Raw genomic sequence first — 21,535 nt, 5'->3', positions numbered from 1 at the left:
AAAAAAAAAAAATCTGCCCTAACAATCTCTCCTCTCATTTTTGTATACTTGGGCATGTTCCAGTGCACGCAGCGAGAAGACAAAATGGCCATCTGCAGAACATGGGATGTATCTAACGAGAGATTTGTACACCTTGAAAGTCACCGGTGCCGGAGCTGCGGATGACTAATGGCAGCCTTTCCTCCCGAGCAGGATTAATCGCATCGCCCCTCGGGGCTTGTTGCTGTGTCCTCCTTACACCTGGGGACAGTTACAGGGCAATCTGTTCCGTGATTTACTGCTTTTGCAGAACCTGGTAAATAAAGGAAATATAACAAACTTACTCTTCACGACAAAAAGGTTTCAAATAGCATCCCGCCCTGGAAGCAGTCCTTTGAAGCAGAATGCTGCAAAAAGGATCCTAAATAGGATCCACAAAAAATCCTCAAATCAGGCTGGGGCATGTTTAGATCCACTTCTCCAGCCCTAGGCAGGAAGGACAGAGGCATACTCACCCTCTTCTTTCCACCAGTGCCCGTTTGGCACAAGGATGGCACAAAAGGACCACAGGCAAAGGGGGAACCCCGGGGAACCGTGGTGCAGACACCTCTGTGCCCCTAAAAACCCTCAGAGCCAGGGAAGGGAGGGAGGAAAGGCCCACAAAGCTGCTCGATGCCTCCGCATCCCGAGGCTTTCTGTTTGTTCAAAGCTTTGCTCTGATGTTTTTGAGCCATCCTCTACCACGGATGTGGAACACCTCATCCGTGCCCTCCCCGCATTTCCCCTATAAATTCGCAGCTTCTCCTTCAGTGCAGAAAGTAGTAAATGGATTTATAAGCTTCTCTTCTTGTCCTCAGCCACTGACTTCACTTCAAACTGTTATAAATAAATGGCCAAAGCGTGCGAGGCAGAGGGAGATGGATTGATTTCAGATTTGCATTTTCGCCCTTCCCTCTGCAGACGCGCTCCTCCAGGAGGAGGCTCCGGCTCTCGCCTCCCGTTGTGGCTGCTCCTTCCCCAGCGTTGCGGGGACGTTACCTTTGATGCACGTTTCAATGTGCTTTTTTAAAGGCAGAGAAAAAAAACTGACAGAAACGGGAAAATTTCCATTTCAAGTGCCATTCCTGCTTCCACCCCCTTTTTCCCCCCTTCAGCTCTCGATGTCTTCAAAGCGCAGCACAAAATGGAGGAAGGAATCCTGCCCTGCCCGGCTCGCTGCGCCCACCCGGGACAGGTGAGCGATGGAGAGGTGATAAACCCAAAATCCCAGCACAGGACCACAAGGAACAGCACCCACATGGGACCTCAGCCCTGCCCTCAACACTCACCTTTATCCTGTGGCACCAGACAAGAGGCTGCCAGGTTTTGGTAATTAATAAAATCGCCTTGCTATGGACACACACCTCTCCTGCTCAGGCTGGAGATGGGTTCAGGCTGTAGGTACCTCGCTCCATCTGCTCTCTGGGTGCACTTTCCAGCCCCAAATTCAGTTTTTCTTACTGCCAGTGGCTTTATAGCCTGAATTGAAGCCACAACGTGCATCCTTCAATCAGTGCTCATTGCAGCAGACAGGAGCAGAACCTGACTATGGAGCACAACCCCCCCAGGCAAGGACTTATCTGAGGAACTGCAGCAAAAGGGACCGGGTTTTGCAGCCTCGGAGCTTCTCTTCCCCAGCTGGTGTTTGCAGAGCTGCTTCCAGGAGACAAATAAAAGCTAAAATAGCGTGGAGGCAGGAGCACAGCCTGGAACCTGCCTCCACAAGAGGCTCTGCTCAGTGAGCAGGATTTGTCACCGACCCACCAAAGCACTGGCCTGGGAGCTTTGGCATACACTGCCTTTTTTTTTTTTTTTTCTGGGGTATCTGTTTGGATTTGCACAAAACTCACAGTAATTTCAACCTTGCCCCATGTGCACCAGGCTTCTGATGCAAAAATCCCCTGTACGTTGTGCAGGAACAAGGCAGGGCTGTATTTGCATGTCCTCCAGCCACCGCCAGGACTCTGGTCACAGTGAGAAGGAAGAAAAAGGCAACACAAATCTCTCAACCCGCATTTTGGTTTAATATCCACATAGCTAGCTGAATAAGCAGCGTCAGTCCTCATTTCTCAGCACCTGCTTAATGCAATATATATTATTCAAGACCCTTCTGCAGAATTTCAGGGAGATGGGACAAGCACATACCATGAGGCACGGATGATGCCCACAGCCAGCAGCTGAGGCATGTCGGCACCTGGTTGTAGGGAGTTCTCTGTGCCCTTTGCTTTGAGTAATTTAGCTGCTGCAGGACCTTGGTGCACGATGCTGTTCATGGGCACACCGCAGGCAGGAGTCAGCTGGTGGGTTCGGATGACCTGTGGGCTTAAAACCCATCACAAAACACACACTATGGAAAAGAGACCCAACAACAGGGGTGTGAGTGGGTTTTGTGGGCTGAGGGTGTCAGGCTACACACACAAAATCCCCGTTCCTGCCTCCCTGCCCGTGCACATCTTGTGCTGGGTCAGCCTGAAACCGAGACATTCAGCAATGTGGAACATCAGCAAAGAAAACATTTTGTCTGGCAGGAAGTGTTTGGTTTCCTTGTTAGTTTGTTTTGAAAGCTTTCTTAAGGAGTTTTCAAAAGCAACATCTCTTCAAAACAAACAAAGCTAAGGCAAGCGTTTTGTTCTCAAAAGGATGAAACAAAACACACCAGCGCGGAAATAATGTTTTGAGCTCAAAGCGTTTTTGCCAAGTTCGTAACCAGTTCCAGGTGGGCAGAGAGGAGCTCTGCCATCCGCCACTGCCAGCAGGAGCTGAGCTGCCTGGAGGGCAGCAGCGGGCAGGGAAGGAGCCCTTGCTCCCCAAAAACCCCTCTCTGGGCAGCACGGGGTGACACGGGGTGATATGAGGGTGACACAGCCCTCGTGGGGCAGAGACACCGCGCAGAGCCCTCGTCTGCTTGTGAAAGGCACCAGCCCGGTGCTCCCCTGGGTGCTGTCAGCGGGCAGGCTGCATCCCCAGCACGGGACTCCTTCAGCTTCTTTGGATGGCTGGGATGTAACGAGCTGTGCCTCGTTTTCTCCCGCAGACCTTCAGCCTATAAATGCCAATCCGGATGATTAAACACGTTTCTAGACAGAGCTGAACCTGTGCAGTGTATTAGAGGGCAGGAAGGCTCCTCGCGTTCTGTTCTCACAGCCACCCCCAGCTCGCGTCCACAAGCAAATCATTCTGCCCAGAGACACAAAGAGAGCAGTGACGAACGCTTCGAAGGGCGCAGTGGGACCGAGCCAGTGCCTGGCACAGTTCTTCAGACCCCGCTGTGAAAGGGAGCACGAGGCTGCAGCCCGAGCTGCTGCTGCAGGGCAGGCAGGGCTGGCCGGCTGCCCGCTGGGATCCTCTCCCCGCATCCACCACCCGCCCTGGGGAAGCCTGGCGGTGTGCAGGGTGAGCCAAACACCCTCCTGGGGGGGAAAAAGTGGCCGCTGTGCCCCCCATCACCTGCTCCTGCTGCTCCTTCATGCTGTGGCAGGGCTTCTCCTGCAGCCATCGGCTGGCGAGGATGCTGACATGCGTCTCTGTGGCTGCTGACACATTTCTGTGGCTGCGAGCTCCTGCATGTGGCCCAGAAAGATGTGGCAGGGCTGGCTGAGGTCCTTTAACAGGGACGCCGGAGGGCACAATGCAGGCAGCGCTTGCCACAGGCTCCCCCGGGATGCTGGGGCTGCAGCTGGACGTGCAGGACGAGACAGGGACAGCATTGTGTGAGGGCTCGCCAGGTGCAAGCAGGAGGGGAAAAAAAAAAAAAAAAAAAAAAAAAAAAATTCACCCATGCTAGAGGTGGTAAAATCACAGCGAGTCTCAGCACTGCACTGAGCCAAGCAGCTCCTGCGGGGAGCGAGATCGATGCGCTGCTCAATTGCAGTTTTGTTTCTTTTAAAAATCAATTGTCTGGGAGGAAAATCTCTCTGACATTTTGGAATGACACAAAAATTGGGGAATAAAAGTGACTGGGGTGAAGCAGGGGCACTGAGCAATCTGCAGCATCACCCCAGCCAGCACCGTGTCCTTGGGCCCCCAGGAAATGCTTGAAGCTGTGACAGGGGAGGGTCAGGCTGGGTGTTAGGGAAAGGTTCCTCACCCAGGGGGTGGTTGGGCACCAGAACAGGCTCCCCAGGGCAGTGGGCACAGCACCGAGCCCACCAGAGTTCAAGAAACCTTTGCACAACGCTCTCAGACACGTGGTCTGATTTTTTGGCTGGTCCTTTGGAGTTGGACTCAATGAGTCTTGTGGGTCCCTTTCATATCCTGTGATTTTATGTGCTATGGACGTGCCTAGAGCCAGGTCCCTGCTGTCCCCACCGGGCAGAGGATCAGGCAGTCCGCACCCAGCAGCAGCTGCACCAGAAGCAGAGCTGTGATTTCTGGATGAATTTCGATGCTGAGCAGGAGCAGGAAGGTTACAGCGCTGCTGGGCCTGATGCTGGTGCTGCCACTGGCAGGCAGGGCCCTGCTCTGACACCACAAAACTGGAAAATCAGTAACCAGAGGAGCAGAAATCATGCCTGGCTCTAACAGCTTCTATTTCTGAGTGTTGTGCTGGCTCTCTAGAGGGGTTAATGTCGAGGGAGAAAGCCAACCCTTAACGCATTTGGCCTCTCATCAATTAGAGCAGGATGGCTCCGTTCCCTCCTGCCCAAACGAGCTCTTTGAGATAGGGCCAGTACAGGAGCCAGAAGTCAAGATATTGGTGGGAAATGAACCCTGAGAGCAGGCTGGGCTACAGGGCCAAGCAGCTACCTCCAGGAACCTGGAAACAGAGCCAGCGGGTAATGGGAGAGCTCTCCCTCTCCAGTCCTTTGCATCACTCCATTATGTATCCTGTTACCTGAATAGCTCCCCGAAGTGCCACCTGCCTCTCCTCTCCGCTCATCAGTCATCTCCTCTGCCTGCTTCTCGCTTCAGCTCTGCTTTTAAGGCTGCCTGCTATTCTCAGAATAGCCTCCCAATCCATGTTTGCTAAGCCGACACCTCCTTCTACTCCAAAGAGTGCCAGCCCTGCAAATTATTACAGCAATAAAGACACTGGCTGTGCTACATTTGCACTCCAGTATAAAGCAGAGCCTTTCGAGCAGCAGCTCCGTGGGGACAGCGCGGAGAGGTGAGGAGCTGTGCAGCAGGACTCGAGCCCTGATTAAGGAGCAGACACAGCTCTCCGCCTCTCCAGCACCGTGGGTTTAGGTTTTGATTTTCTGCAATCAAATCGCGTTCCCTGTTCGCTTATTCCCCTCACTCCAAACACACACACCAAATCACTGATCGTTGCCGTTCCTCTAACGCACTTTACATTCTTATCTACAAACCAGGGCCCCGTGCTTCAGCACTTACCTATTCCAGTCTCTTTTCTTCCTTTGCGAGGAACTCCTTTCAATGCTGCAACCTCATTAGGTGGAGCCTGAATTGTCTGCAGCTGGCAGCACCTCGCTGATCTGGCCCAAATACTCTCTGTGATTCCACTTGAAAGCTTTACAAAGCTCTGGTTTGATGGGACGGGGCGAGCACAGCCCCTGACACCATGGGATGGTGTCGCTGGTGCAGGCAGGCACGTACAACTCAACGGCATCTGACTGAACAGCTCCTGGCTTCAGAACCTGAGTGATTTTCTCCTACCCTTGCCATTTTACGTGCAATTTTTGTAAGACACGCCGTGCCTGTAACCGTACTCGCAGCAGCTCTCCATCACGCACCGACAACAAGGTGTGAATGATAATGAATTATTATTACCTGGGCTTTGCTAACAGCACTGTTAACCAGCAGAAGGCTTTTTGTCAGAGTTGGGACCAACCTATTCACCTGAACAGAGGATTCCAGCTCAGTGAATTTCCTCTCTTTTCCCCCGATTTGTCACTGCACACCAGGACACCAGCCCAGGAGCCAGCCCCTGCTGGTGCATGTCCCCATGTCACAGCCAGGCAGGGCTTTGTCACCTTAGAGCAGCCGGTGAGCTGCTTTCCAGCTCCTTCCTGCCCTTCTGCTGCTTACTAAAAGGAAATCCCCAGGTGTGAACGCAGACTGACCCACCCAGGGAAGGCAGGCTGAGAATTCAGCCTTCACTTTCTGAAGCACCAGGCAAAAACCAAGCGTGGCTCTTGCTTCCCGACACAGTTCTGCTAAAAAAGCTTTCCAAACCATTTTGCATACATTACAGGCCTGCCTCTTTGACAGAAGAAGAAAAATCCCTTGATAGGATTTGTGTGTAATTAGCTGGTTTATTCATTTAACAGGTCTAATTCAGAGATCAGCTATGTGTGAAAAGTGCACCAGGTTTCAAATCTGCACAGAGTGCAACCAGCTTAGGCCAATGCCTCATGAAAGGACAAATTTGTGCAAGAGGAAGCATTTACCAGGGGCTGAGCTGGGGCTGGTAAATTTGGTATTTATAGCAAAGCTCTTCTTAAGAAGGGCTTGACAGAGGAGATAAATCTCCTAAGGAGAAGCAGTTGCCAGCTGCCCAACAAAGCAGGGATGTTTTCATTGCACCACTTATTGTCTTTGCAGGGAGGTTTGTTCCAGCAGCCAGCTGTGCCTGCATTTGCTTTCAGACCCCATCTGCCGAGCTGGCTGCGGGGCCAGGGAGCCGAAGCCATGGCTGGGGGCTGAATTCACCTCATCCTGATGGGTGCTGGTCCTTTGGATGCTGCAAAACATGGCCCTGGCTCCAAATAAAAACAGCCTGGGGCATGGGAATTCCACATAACTCCACTGAATGCCCCTGTATAAAGATGGCTGTGGGCCACTGTCCCTGAGATTGGCGTTTGCCTTTTGCACAGGGGCTGCTTGAATCAGGAAACACACTGCAGCACACCCGACCCGTTATTTTCCTCCCTCCATAGTTCCACTTAGAGGACAGATGCCAAAAACTCCCTGGCCCTGTGAGGGGTGTTTGGCAGTCTGGGTGATGCACTTTTCCCCACTCTTTTTATGAGATGAGGTATTTTAGAAATGCCAAGAGCAGCTGAGCCTTCCTAGTTCAAACACATCAATCAATGGAGACCACAGAAGCCAGGCGTCCCCGTTAGCTGTGTGCTGAAGCCTTTCACAGCTCCTGCTCGCATGAGGCAGCTCCAGCACCTCCCAGGACACTATCCCACCTCAGCCTCCGATGCACACATTTATTTAGGGATGTTTTGAGGGATGTGACATGGCCCTCACACTACTTTGTTATAACATTGTATTTTTAAATATCTTTATTTTTTTTTCTAATACTTCTGAAGTTTGTGTTGTTTTTTTTTTTTTTTTTTTTTTGTTTTGTTTTGTTTTTTTAGTCTAAAACTGAAGATTTTCTTAAAAATCAGATTTTTAATGTGATCAGCAAGCACCTTGCAGCATCACTGGCTTTAATTTCCTGCTTACTGATTTAAAACTGTAGCAGGTACAAAATCGATTTGCAACGCAAGGAACCAGTGCAACACAAGCAACAGCCACAGTGGGGCACTGCTGCGCTCCTCACACCACAGCTTCCCAGCCATGGGTGTTTTAATCTCCTGGAATTGAAAGACTAGCAGAACAGCCACTGAAGTGAATCAGGAATTCATCTTTTTCTAACAAAGTAGCCATTATGGGGGGAAAAAAAAAGTAAGCAGTAGGAATCGGCTTAAACAACCCCTCCCTCAGTTGTGCAATAATTCATTTTTCTCTGCTTGGCAAGCATTTAAAAGTCACACTTCTGCTTCCCTTTCGATGATGCTGCTGTGACAGTGACCCCACAGTGCTGGGAACAGAAGCCCCGAACATGCTCCTGCTGGTCCCCAGCCCAAGGGATTCTTCTTTCCTCACCTTCAAGAGCATCAGCAGTGACCAGGAATGAGCCTCTTTGCACTTACTGCCTTCCCTTCCTAGCAGAGCTGCAACCTGAACAGAATAAAGGCTTTTGCAAAAACAAATATTTGCTCATATGCCTTTTGTTTATGGCCATCTGTTCTCACACAGCTGGAAAGCCCCTGAAGTCTCTTCTTCCCCCTCTGTGAAATACAGTACCTGGTTACTAATAGGGCAAAAATTAAGCGCAGCTATCAGAGCAACTTTCAATTACACCTTGTATTAGAGTGCTATTAGTGATGATAAAACAAATACAGCAGTTTTTAATTAAGGTTTTGTTTTTAATTCAATATGGCATCCCACTCGTACCAGGGCTCCCTGCACAGTTACATGGAAACCTCTATGAAATCAATCACAACCTCCTAGAATCACTTCTACAACAGATTTCAGGGGCTTCCCCCTGAGTTTCCTCTTCCAGGCACAAGGGTTTGGGAACAGTACTGTCCCACAGCTCCCATGCTGTTGAAGTACACCTTGTAGCAGCAGCAGATCAAGATGGAGACTGCAAATTACTTTTGAGATGGTTACCTGTCAGCTTCTTGCTATGCACCAAGGCTATCACTGATTTTTTGCCCCCTTAGTAAAGCTATGAAGAGATGAAGCAGACATCTGCAGTCTATGATAAATGTTAATTGCAGCACTTGCCCAGACACAGCTTACCTTTGCTAAATTCAGGAGGCCCTGAGCTTTTCTCTTTCCCTCAAGGATCATAGTTGATGTCATAGTTCAAAACCTGTGTGTCATCCCACTTTCACACAACAAAAAACATTCTTGAAGGCCACTTATTGATTGCAGGCACATACTTACAGCTAATTATTCGTGTATTTGTCAAAGCAATTTAAGTCCACCCCCAAACCACAGTGACAAGTAGCCCAACTCCCGCTCTGCGGCTTCAAACAGGACACACTTATGCAGACAGGTATCCCTCTTCTTCACCCTCCCCCAAACCACTCAAAGACACACTTCATTGGGTTGTTTGATGCTTTTTATTTATCACATGTAAAAACACTACTATCTGTTTGTAGGTACCTCTTGCTGTCCTGCAAGTCAAACAGCTCCAAACATCAAAGACCAGACAGGCAGAGAAGGGAATTGCTTATGCCCAGTGTCAACGGGTCACGGTTCCGGAGCATGTTTAACACAAAACCTCACTGGGATTGTTCTACAAAAGCAGATCGTTACAAGTAACAGATCAGAGCTGGTGGAAACACTAGGTGAAGGAGTCATCTAGGGAGGGAGAGGACCTGCAAACTGGTCTTTTTCCTTCAGCTGCCCTCATCTTTCTAATACAGGTAATTGTGATCTAAGTAGGTGACTAGTGCTATAAACCAGAACGGGGGTGTCTGATCCACGCAGCTTAGTTGATACGGGGGTTCCTGAAGTTTCTTCCAGCAAAGCGGGCCTTGCTGCCAAGCTCCTCTTCAATCCTGAAGACAAGGAAAGAAAATAGTGAGTTAGCAGAACTGCATTAGCACAGCCATTGACCTTACACTAAGCCACCTGATCTAAGAGGCACTGAGGGTACCAGCGGGGTCACCAGTCAGCTCCCCCAAGCAGCTTGAGCAATCACACCTTTAGCTGCCCTGGTCAGTAACCCTCATCTTACCTAATTGCTCAAACATTGGAAATGCTTGCCCAAGGCAACTGCATCATGCAGTCAGAAGTACAACTTCACAGAGATAACGTCACTAAACACTGTGTGAGGCTCCCCTTTTCTGTCTCCATTATGACCACAACCCATTCAACTCATCATACATCACACTGCCAGCTCTGCAAGCAGGGCACCAGCCCAAAAGCATCAGTTTGTCTTTAAGCTACACAGTTCTGGAGATGCAGAAGAGCAAGCTGTGCTCAGAATGCATCAGTGGAGCATCCATTTTTTATCAGGCTTAGCCATTATCCCTTTCCCCATTCTGAATCTTACCTCAGCAGCTGGTTGTACTTGGCTAGACGCTCAGATCGGCAGGGGGCACCAGTTTTGATCTGGAAGGGAAATCAGAATGTTGGTCAGGAACTAGAGCAAAAGTAAGGCCACAAATGCAATTATAAAACTACTTTATTCAGAGTAATAAGCACAATTACAAGCTTCATTTCAGCATGAGGCTTTGAATACCCATACACTCAAACATGATAGTGCTCAGGAGCAATAAGGAATGTTCACATAGGAACAGCTTCCGTATCAAATCCTGACACACCCAGGTCTCTTTCAGATTTTTAATTGTTGGCTAAAGGTGAGTTTACACAAGATAACGTGCTCCCATGTCACTCTCCCATTAGGCAGATCAGCAATCAGCTTCCTGTACATAGGAGCAGGAAGTCTTCACGCCTTAAGTCACAGCAGACCCCACCTGCTATGCACCATGGCTTCATCACCATATTGTCTAATCGAACAAGGAAGCAAACTACAGCAGGTACAGATACCAACCTGACCAGTGCAGAGCCCGACCACGAGGTCAGCAATGAAGGTATCTTCTGTTTCTCCGGAGCGGTGACTCACCATCACGCCCCAGCCGTTGGACTGGGCAAGCTTGCAGCTGGAAGAGAGACAGGCAAAGCGTCACACCGCCCTATTTGCATAGCGACCTTCGCTCTAACGATGCTGCCAAGTGCCAGGTATTCTCTGCTCTGGCTAGACAGAACTGCCCTTTGGTATGTCAGCGCTAGGATCACGTGAAAACAGTGATAAAAAGCTGCTTTTACGCATGCTTAGGCAGTGTTCGATGCACCTATATAACTTGAAGGCCATGTAGGTACAGGTTTGCCTGCCAATAACCTCTATGAGTTAGCTTCTAGCCCCCTCACAAATGTCCAACCAACAGATTTCTACTGCACTGTTCTCTGTGTTCATCCCCCTCAATTATACAGTCCCCCTCTTGTGCACTAGAGGATCTCCTGCCATGACATGGCTAAGAAGGGAGAACAACTTACGCTTGTAGGGACTCTGTCACAGATCCAATCTGGTTGACCTTGAGGAGGAGGCAGTTGCAGGATTTCTCCTCCACAGCCTTGGCAATACGCTTCGGGTTGGTCACAGTCAGATCATCACCAACCACTTGGATGCCAACGCTGCCAGTAAACTTCTTCCAGGCAGCCCAGTCATCCTGGTCAAATGGGTCCTCGATGGACACCACTGGAGGAAGACACAAGGAGATTTAACAAAATATCACCATGGAAGGTCAGGCCTGCAGCACATTTCTAACCCTGCTTTCAAACGAGCAAGTTTGTTCTGCGTGAGTTCTGCAGACAAGGGAGGCTGCATGACTTACCTGGGTAGTTCTTCACAAAGCCCTTGTACAGGTCAGCCAGCTGGTCAGGAGAAATGTATCTGCTGGGATCATCGGGGGATTTGAAGTCCAGGTCATACTTTCCATCGCGGTAGAACTCTGAGGCAGCCACATCCATGCCAATGACAACCTTGTCAGAGTAGCCAGCCTTACCGATGGCAGTCTTCAGCAGCTCCAGGGCTGGAACAGTTAGGCACTGGTGAGTTCTGAACACCTCAACACAAAGCTATTCCCTTGCCAACAACAGTATATTCACTTGGCCAGGAATCTCTGTTACCCTCTATAGAAAGCCCTAAGGCCACACAAAACATTAACTCTCCAGCTTCCGCGCTAATTGGAACAGGCCACTACTTCAATACTGCTTTTAGATTGTAATCCTCTGAGACAGCACTACGGCATTTCTCATCTCTTCAAGCATGACTACAGCCTGCCAACAAGCTTAAGACAAGGTGATACTACAACTTCTTGATGCTTTATGAACATGGGCAGGAAAGTGACCACACCTGAATCCCTTTCAGCTCCAGACCAGGTGCTGAACATGACAGAAGTGAGCACCCAAATCCTGACTTGCAATGAGATACAACCTGCTACTGCACGGGGCGCCCTCTCCTTGTATCCACCTGCTCTCCTCTTGCACATTTATTTAAAAAGGGAATTTAACTACTCAAGAGTCTTGGGATATTACCCACTACACCACCCTGTTTGGCAGAGTCCAAGCAAGGCAACTCAGTATGCTCACAGCCAGGAAGACTCCCTCGAGCATCCTTGACTGCAAGCCAACCAGCCAGGTCAGCCAGGCTATTTACAGTAGGAAGCTTACATCAGGTGTTTTTTTTTAAAGATGCTCATGCTGTACAAACTGCAAGAGCAGCTGCTACCAGCAACACAGATTCCTGGGACTGCAATAGTCATCCAAGGTCATCTTCACTGATGTCTGGGGTACAGACCTACCAAAATCTGCATTTAACCGTGGGATGCAGGGAACGTGTGTTTCCACTGCTGGCTCATTATCAGAAAATGATATTGGCCTCAGTATCAGAAAAGGCGACTACAGTTCAGAGGCCAACTTCAACAATACTCTAACTAGCTGCTTTTACGGATGCAAGCAACTTGAGTTTTGCACTGTATTGACTTATTACAGCTCCATTTCTGCACAAAAAGGCCAGAAAACAGCCCTTCTGGGTACAGATCATTTTTGTAGGAACCAGCATTTCACTTTCCACAAGACAGACTGTGCCACTAACAGAACTGTTGGGACGTGGAGGCAGCAAATGCCTCCATGTCCCAAGTTGGCCCACATGTACTACCACACATCAGCAGGCACAGTTCAAACTGTTTTTCTCCTTTGTCAGCAGAAAAATAAGTCCACTGAACTTTGACCGCTGACTTCTAGGAAGCCCATGATGCATACAGACGTGTCCAGACCACCCCTTTAGCTGGAAGGTGGTAAAATTCCCTCAGAGTGGTACGGAAGCAAAGTACTGATGAGGCACTGAAGTGAAAGCTATCCTGTCAAGCTGCATGAACTCATTTCCAGGAGAGTAGCTCTGTGGTCCTACACTGCACCGCATCACAATAGGATCTTAGAAAGCTTGCCAGGACAGAAGCAGAGCAAATGAACAGGTGATCAGATATACCTCCCACCCCACTAAGCTTATTTTACCTTCTTTGTTCTCAAGGATGTTGGGGGCGAAGCCACCCTCATCACCCACGTTGGTTGCATCCTTCCCATACTTCTCCTTGATGACATTCTTTAGATTGTGATAGACCTCTGCACCAATGCGCATCGCCTCCTTGAAACTGTCAGCACCCACGGGGAGGATCATGAACTCCTGCATAGCCAGCTTATTGCCAGCATGAGAGCCACCGTTGATCACGTTGAAAGCCTTGGAGTAACCAGAAAGAGAAGTTTGAGTGTTTCAGCGTAGGTGGACAACAGCAAGAGACACTCCACTATCAAGACAGCTTGATCCAAACCCAGGAGACATTGGGAAGCACCTGGTCAGATCAAGCCTTTAGCTAGCCGTATCAGGAGACTTACGGGAACAGGCAGGATGACTTCTGGGTTTCCAGCAAGGTCAGCAATGTGACGGTACAAGGGGACACCCTTCTCAGCAGCACCAGCTTTGCATACAGCCAGAGATACACCCAAGATGGCGTTGGCACCAAATTTAGCTGAAATAGGAAGAAATTGTTTACAGAAATGCTGAATTTTCCTGAAGAGATTCAGCAGTACCAGCACTATTATGGTCTCAGTTATGTAAGTGCACAGCCTAAGCCGTGCACTGCACACTGTTTGCAGTACACAGTGTTTCTGATAAGGTAAACAAGACTTCTGCAAAAACAACCTTTATCTCTTCATGCTTACCACAACACAGAGCCCACTTACATTTGTTCTCTGATCCATCCATGTCCAGCATCAGTTTGTCAATCTTCTCTTGCTCCACTACATTGACATTCTGCAAAGAGAGAAACAAAACATTGATGCCCCACATGGCTCTAACAACTCTCACCTACCCACTGCATCTTTATTTCACTGGCGGGCACCAGGAATTTGTTTCAGTGCAACTACCCAACAGCAGAGCTGACTACTTCAGGCCATTATCAAACAGCAGCATTTCCTGGTCCCTTGCCCAAGGCTGACAGAAGTTGGGCACACCAAAAGCTTGTTTTGTTCTTAAGACAGAAGACATTCGGACAGAGCTGTAAGGCTGCCATGTCCTTTACCTCCATGACTAGGGGGAGGGTTACACTGCTCTCAGCCTGACATTGAAGAAAGCTCCAATTTACGCCCTCTGCTCCTTCACTTCAAGCTTAAAGTGAACCAGCATGCTCAGATCACAAAACCATTTATAACTCAGCACACAATGTTTGCAATCACAGCTAAAAATGTGCCATCACTTTAGGTACTTTAGGTACATCACTGTCTTGCCCCATCCTTTCTAGTGCTCAGTGCCCACAAAGGGCAGAGGAATCTCAATCAAACCAACTTACCTAATATTCCCCTAAATTCCCCCCAGATTCATCAGCCTGGAAAAAAACAGCCCCCCCCCACTATTCAGCTATCCTTTTAAGGGTAAGGCAGCTTGCATCTTAGCTGCACTCCACTGATGTTCCCAGGTGTTTAAGTGTTGTTGCACACAGCAACACTAGGCTGCTGGGGACTGTTTTGATTAAGTGTTAGATACACAGTCATTAAGGGAAGCAATTACTGTAAGTCAGTTTGTTCTCATGCACTCCAATACACAGGCTAGCATCCCCCACACGTAACACAGTTCTTTTAACTGTCTCTAGAGACACCCATCAGCTAGGATGCACTGGACTGGCATTAGCTGATGTTAGCAGAAGACAGATCACTCCTACCTTGCTAATCAGTGCGGGTGCAATTGTTTTATTGACGTGCTCAACAGCTTTTGAGACACCTGGAAGGAACAAGCAAATCGGACACTGGTCAACCACACTTGTTACGCAGGCATTAGTAGATGAGCTCAGTAACAACAAAATCTAAAAAGTACCACCTCATGCTATTCAAACCCCAATCCAACCTGGGCTTACTGCTAGATCTGAACACTTACAGACGCTGTCCCAACTGAATGGAAGTTGCATGAAATAATATCATCTAGGAATGCCTGCTGCAATGTTAGTTTGCAAGACCATGCACTGGAGAACCTTGTCCAAGTGACAAGGTTGCACTGAAAGCACATCCATTACCTGTGTACACAGTGCTGTCGCCAGGAACTCGTTAACATATTTAACAGCTCTGGATACACCTGACAGAAGCGAAACGGACAAGAGAATCAAGGAAGAGATGAAGGCTCACAGCCAACGACAAAATCAGTCATGCAAGGAAAAGAGAAGGACACAAGTAGGGCAACAGACCTGTGGGTTAGCAAGTGTCTGATAGTGAGCTGTAGACCAGAAACGAAAGGGTTCAAAGGGTAGAGAAAATTGTGCAGCAGCCAGCCAGGCTGTGTTTGTTCTTTCCACCCTGGTTTCATGCTGCAGAATTGTGGACCCAAACCTTTAGTGGCTGAATAAATAAAGGTTTTAGGATATTCTACTCCTATCTGCTCATAGAATGGATGAGTAGGGGGAAATAAAAAGGTTTCCCTGCTAGTTAAGCATGCAGCAGCTCCGGCATTTCACTATGCTGTCATTCTGTAACACTATTAAAGCATCACCTTAGGGTATGTTTTACACTCAGTATAGTGCAAAAAACCTACACACTGCCCCTGTACCTGGATGCATGCATTCAAGCTGAATGGTGCCTCTCATACGGAAAAGCATGTGTACACAGCACCCTTCTTTTTAATGTGCGGCCCACCACTGGGTTAACCAGGAGCTGCACTAAGAACTTGCTTCTTCCCCACCATCAGAGGCCATCATTAGCCAGCTACACCATTAGCCTCAGGAATGCTGTCATCCCTGCAGAGCTTTTAAACATCTCCCAAGACCTAGGCTTCAGAACCTGCTGAATGCTAATTAAGTGCACCCTGAACCACATTAATTGCCTTTCAAATAGTCTAAGTCAGCAGATTTAAATTACTGAAGACCTTCCAGCTATCTGCAACTCACCCCATTTGGTGATTTTTTTTTTTTGTGACTCATGTTATTTGCTGGGTGATAAAAACCTTCAGCTGTAACAGCCTGTTGCAGAAGCTTAGGCTACTGTCTGGTTAACTGTCTACAGCATCAGACTTTGCAGGTCTAAGCACAAACATGTTTAGCACACAGAGGTAAGTACACTTTTACTCTTCTCAAGAGAAAGTGCCCTAAGTGGATAGCCTAAGATCTGCTGTTCTTTGAGATATTGAGTAATCTGAGGTTTATTTTGTATTGAAGTAGTAACCACCATGAATTTTCCCAGACATGGCTCTGCAAGTTCAGTTCAGCAGCTATCCACTCTGACCACTTTCTCAATAGACACAGAATATTTCAGCTTCTTTTCATCTGTCTGACAGAAGTTTGGAGTACTGACAAAATTGCTTCTCTCAGCTGAAAGGTGAATTGATTGCACATACTTGGAAAGCACCACCAGTGGTTTTGCAGCAGCCAGTTAAAAAACTCTTGGACCTACTGTCCAAGCTCCCAGAATAGTTTTAAGAATTGCTACTAGGGCGTTTATTAGTTAATGGCATCTTATATGTGGCTATTCATTTTCTTGCATGCTTGTTTCCAAGCCAGTCTTCAGGACTACTGCCAAGTTGCCTTTCAGGACTTAGAATCAGTCCACAGATAATTAAGACAGTATGCCACTAACACAAACGTACGTATTAGGACTATCTGCAATGAAAGACAAAGATCAAGTGCCTTTGGCTACAACACAGCCTGAAATGAAAACATTTCAGTGACTGCTACTAGTGTAGTTGCATGTTACCAGTGGTCAGCAGCTGGCATAAACCTCACAAGTTCAGGACTTAACATGCTGTGACCTGAGGAGGTACAGTGCCACAGCAGATGCACTTAACAGTTCTTGGACAAATCTGGGCTAGAGAGATCTTGTGACTAGCTGCAGCATCACCAAGCCTTCTGGAACAGGTAGTTCAGATGCTCTTAGGACATGTACAACGCAATGCTGGAGGAAGTTCCTCTCCTCAGTGTCCCTTGGAAAATCCAGCAGCGTGCTGCACCTCTACCACCACCACACAGCTTATACGTGGGTAGGGCACTACCAGTTCACTGTTCACCTTCATCCCTTCTGTTTAATTGCCACACCTTATGGACTTCTTCATTGCCTACTGTAGTCTGTACATCTCCTCTAATACAATCTAACTAGCATAGCCATCTGCAGCAACACAGCCACTGTAAGAAGCCAGGCACCAAATTTCAGGCTTACCTTTCCCCATGTAGCGTGTCTTGTCATTGTCACGAAGTTCCAGAGCTTCATAAATTCCAGTTGAGGCACCGCTGGGAACAGCAGCTCTGAACAGACCTATTTAAACAGGAAAAAAAGAGTCAGGGGTGCTGAACTTGAAGAACAAATTGGTAGGTACACTGCCTGCAGTTCAAGATGCCAACTTGAATCTCCAGCCTTTCCCTTATCCCACACAGCAAAGAGCTTAGTGGGGGCAATCTCATTAAGTGACTGCATTAATCTTTTGAGGCAGAAAGATCAGCTATTTAGTTAGTGTATTACAGCTATTGTGTATGCTCATTCCACCAAACCACACTGGTATGTGTTTGTACAATGCCTTTGTCAGATCCCATCAGATATGGGATGAACAACTAACAAAAACCAAAGGAAAGTCCTACAATAATTAGAAATATAAGATGTTATATGGGAAAACCCAATTAGACAAGTTGTTCAGTCATGCCTGATTACCTATGCAGAGAAGAAACCCTTACCCAGGATTCAGCTCTGCGGCAGAAGACTGTTTCATTACACAAAGCAACCGCTTGAGAAATTAAACTTCCTCAAGTGCAGTCATACAGGGTTTCTTCATCACAGAAAAAATAAGTCCATTAGCAGCTGCTTAAGAACAGGAACCAAGGCCTTGTTAACCCTGAGTTTGCCAGTGCTATCCCAGTTTGAGGTCAGTACAAGGGGAAGAAGGCATGTTGCTCTGTTTGGATTAATACTTCTACAGTTTAGACTGCAAAAAGCAGCACTCTTAAAAATCATTCCATTGTAAAACTGCCTCTCCAGTTCTATCTGAAACAGAAACCAAAATAATTTAGAGCTAAGGACTCACCCTTGTTGGTGTAGAGGTCTACCTCAACAGTGGGATTCCCACGGGAATCAAAGATTTCACGGGCATGGATCTTGAGAATGGACATCTTGAACACCTGAAAAAGAGTGCAATATTAGTTTATATTGTGCAGCATCATCTGCAGTCATGAGAACAGCTCAGAAACTTCACATCATTTCAAATACGAAAACCTTTAATACTTGATTAGTCTCACATTAGGAGGACAGGAATTTCAACCTGGGCAGGAAGAGCCATCAAAAAGCAGAAGCCTTGTTTCCAGGGTCTTAAAGGAATGTCACTGCTTACCATATAAAAGCAGCCAAGTAATCCTAATACAGGAAATTTCTGCAGCTAGTTAGAATTCTTTTCGATAAAAGACTCTAGGGCAACAGCTCTTAGTATGCACAGCAGCTGTTCGGAGCCGAATGTAACCTATCTTGAAATAGCAACAGACTGCTTCGTTAGAGCCCCGGCTGTAAGTTATGCCCTTTCTTGAGAAGAACATCTACAGGAATAGCCTTTCCTCTTAAAGAGAAGAAAAAAATCACTACAGTCCTATGAATACTGCCCTCCCTCCCCCCCCACCTATATATTTTTTACTTAATAAAAGCAGAGTACGGAATGCCTTATGTAAGCTCAGCTATATTTTAAAAATCAAGTCAAGACAAATGCCTGTGAGCCACGGGCTAGCACCAAACTAGTTCATCTGCAGAGAAGCGAGCTCAGCCTCAGAAGAACCATCTGGAAGCTGGCTTCTGGCAAGCCCGTGTGGGTGGAAACCCTGCATACGGGAACAGTCACGAATCACTCATTACCGAGAAGTTCCGATGAGAGCCTCTCAGAAACCCTGCTGCTTGCAGAGAGCTTCCTACCCTCATTCCTGCTGCGCAGCAAAGTCCTCTCCCTGCGTTAAAGGCATGGGCAGCCATTTGTTCACCCCTTTGGGTTCAGTGTCCCTTCCAGCTGCCCTGCCTCTCAGCAGCAGATCACGCAAGGCAGCTCAGGTATTTTAGGTATTGTCTGCTTTACTGTAAGACCCACACACTGACAGATGATATGACTGTCACAAGAAGCAGAGCAAGCTAATTCAATCTGGCCTCCGTGCTGCTGCTGCTTTAATCAGGGAACACACAAGCCTGCAATAAATCCCTGCAACTCCTCTGTTATCAGTCCCATCCACACAGACATCTCTGCACTTGCTCCAAGCAATACCCAATATGAGCAGCCTGCATTTATCTGAAGAGGGCTTTCACAGCTTTTTAGGCTAGCACTTACGCCTTACTTTCCTTTTCAGAGCCACAGATTTGCCATAAAACACGAGCTGCACTACTCTGAGAGCAGAGGCAGCTCACTAGGAAGGCTTAGTGCAATGCAGTAATGTTTCCTCGCCTTTACACAGGTGTCACTCCAGCAGCACACACTGCTGGAGCTTCCATCCATAGCCCAGGTCTGACACTATCCAAGTGTCCTTGACAAACAACCTCCCCAGCAGTCCCTCCCTTTTCTTTAGGAGGAGGCATTTCACTGCACTACGCTGTTCCAGAAATTCCTCACACTTAATCTGGTTCATTTTGCAAGCCCCCTCCCTTCTGTTTTCAAGGAACAGTTTTCCCACCGTGTTATTCCTAAACCTGAGGGTGTTTAGCTCCTCACAGGCTGAGCGAGGAGTGTTCTGCCTCCCTCTCTGCAGAGAGCTCAGCTCTGAAGCAAGAGCTGCCCCTGCACAGGTCTGGCTGTGGAAATGCTAACTGCACACAAGCTTGAATAGAGCTCATCAGTAGCACTGCCTGCCCCAGACCTTTGAACTTTGTGATGGAGCAAGCCAAACACAAGCAAATACCAGAGGGGTATTTTATGCACGTCCTGCCTCAAACCTTTTGTGCTACAGTCTGCTGGCAAGGTCAGTGTCTCCTTTCGGGTGAGGAGCCACATACACCAGCTCCGTGCCCTTCCCAAGGGCACCCACGTTGTTAGCTATTGCTACAGCCCAAGGCACCACTCCCAAATCTGAGAACTGCCTTCACCATCAACTCAGGTCCAAGAAATCCACTCCTACCTGATGCTGTGCTCCACACAGGAAATGCAGCACTAGCAATGCAAAAGCTCAGCTCAAAGGAGGTATTTTGCAGCCTCATTACTCTTCGTTAAGAGGGTTGGAATGGAGAATAAAAACCAGCAGTAGTTTGGCCAGAAAGAACTACCCTGGTTGGTTGAAAGGTCTTATTACCCAACTGCCATACAGTTTCCATAGATGCTGTAGGACTGCAATTCTCATACCATCCCCGCTCTGAAAAAAATAACCTTAGACCTTGACTTCACTGCATCAGCTCCTAACACAGCGGAGAAGCACGCCTTAAAACCAGGCACGTGGGGACCACCAGAGGCACCTCCTGCTCTCCCCCTCGGTGCTCCACGTGGTGGTTACCTCACGCAGCACGAAGCAAGGGCAGCAAGGTGTGTGAAACAAGCCCGGGGCGCGCTGCGCCACTTTCCCCTCTCCTTCTCCAGCAAGATGGAGGAGGCCTCGCACCGCCTCGCCTCCGCCCGGGGCTTGGATGACCAACTCCGCCGCTTCCTGCCAGGCTCCCGGTGACTCAGCAGCGTGTAACGGCACAGCGGGGCACCCACAGCCTCCCCTGCGGCCCCACACGAGGCCAGCCGCCTTAAAAAAAACGATTTTTCTCCTGCTTTACTCCCGGAGATGCGCACTGAGCCGCGGGGTGCTGCCCCCCGCCCACTCTCCCTCAATATAACCACAATTTAACCCCACGGGGGCACCCAGCAAACAGCACTGAGGGCCTGTGAGGGCCTAACACCAACATTTACCCCTCAAAGCTGACGGACACCGCCCGCTGCCGCCCAAACCCGGCCCAGCGGCTGCGTAACGACACAAACACCCACGTTAAACCCTGCCCAAGGCCCCCGCCCCGCTACCCGAGCCCCCGCGGAGCCGAGGACCCCCTGAACGGGGCAGGGGTCCCGTGAGGCGCCGCCGCCGCCGCGCTCACCCCGCACCCGTTCCGTTCCGCCGCTGACTGGGAAAGGACCGTTGCTCCGCCGCCCGCTTATATACCCTCCGTGCCACCGCTCCTCCCTCCCCTCGTCTCCTATTGGCCATTTTTGCCTCCCACCCGTTCCCTATTGGCCGCCGCGCCGCCGCACCGCTCGCTCATTGGCTGGCACCGCCTCGCGCCAGCGGCGGCGCCGGGCGCGTGCGCTACGTGCCGCGGACGGATGGAAAATCCCGCTGTGAGGGGGGCGGGGCCGCACGGAGCGAACCACTGGAGGGTAAAGGGGGGGGAAGCGGAGTAAACCACGCGAGGCTACGGGGGGGAACGGGGCGAGCCCCAGGGGTTTGGGGGTTTTGGGGCAAGTCCCTGGGGTTTTCGTGCCCTCCCATAGCAGAGCCTTGCAGGTCAGCCACGGGGCTTTTCTGCTTGCTTGGGCGTGCAAGGAAAGGGATTCCTTCCCTCTCTTTGCAGCTTTGCAGCAAAAAGCAGTAAAAGCAGCAAAAAAAGCAGCAAAAAAAGCAGCAAAAAAAGCAAAACCAGCAAAATGTAAAATAAAATAAAATAAAATAAACAAAAGCAGCAAAAAGAAAAAAATGCAAAAAAAAAAAAAAAGCAAAAGCAGCACACTGAAAAAAAAAAAAGTTGAAAAAAAAGCAGCAAGAAGCAGCACGTGGTGGACACGGGGAGGGCTGGGCAGAAGGGAATTTTT

The 21,535-nt window shown here is 48.8% G+C and overlaps 1 protein-coding gene across 2 annotated transcripts; it reads right to left on the bottom strand.

Moving 5' to 3' along the window:
• Positions 1-8,809: 8,809 nt before the first annotated feature.
• On the bottom strand, positions 8,810-20,870 carry ENO1 (enolase 1). Of its 2 annotated transcripts, none has more exons than XM_082776788.1 (12): positions 20,824-20,870; positions 17,819-17,912; positions 16,963-17,058; positions 14,838-14,896; positions 13,516-13,585; positions 13,168-13,301; positions 12,790-13,012; positions 11,109-11,306; positions 10,771-10,972; positions 10,268-10,376; positions 9,767-9,825; positions 8,810-9,269 (listed from the first exon to the last, which is right to left on the bottom strand). In XM_082776788.1, exons 2-12 carry the CDS (start codon positions 17,901-17,903, stop codon positions 9,200-9,202), a joined length of 1,305 nt encoding a protein of 434 aa, XP_082632914.1. In that variant the 5' UTR covers positions 17,904-17,912; positions 20,824-20,870; the 3' UTR covers positions 8,810-9,199. The 2 variants fall into 2 exon arrangements, with proteins under 2 accessions (XP_082632914.1, XP_082632913.1); XM_082776787.1 differs by lacking the exon at positions 14,838-14,896 and adding an exon at positions 14,490-14,548 and having other exon boundaries at positions 20,824-20,869.
• Positions 20,871-21,535: the final 665 nt, after the last annotated feature.

This window comes from Aythya marila (genome assembly GCF_965140915.1).
Source record: "Aythya marila genome assembly, chromosome: 21".
In the NCBI taxonomy this organism is placed as follows: Eukaryota; Metazoa; Chordata; class Aves; order Anseriformes; family Anatidae; genus Aythya; species Aythya marila.
This window is presented reverse-complemented; position numbering and strand designations above follow the sequence as displayed.

Bases quoted from the DNA above. Each gene is read 5' to 3' on its own strand.
- ENO1 (XM_082776788.1), bottom strand. From the start codon at position 17,903: ATGTCCATTCTCAAGATCCATGCCCGTGAAATCTTTGATTCCCGTGGG. The intron at 13,302-13,515 runs GTAAGTGGGCTC...TTCCTATTTCAG, and splicing joins GGATGGATCAGAGAACAAAT to CTAAATTTGGTGCCAACGCC. The intron at 10,973-11,108 runs GTAAGTCATGCA...GTCTTCCTCCAG, and splicing joins CTTTGTGAAGAACTACCCAG to TGGTGTCCATCGAGGACCCA.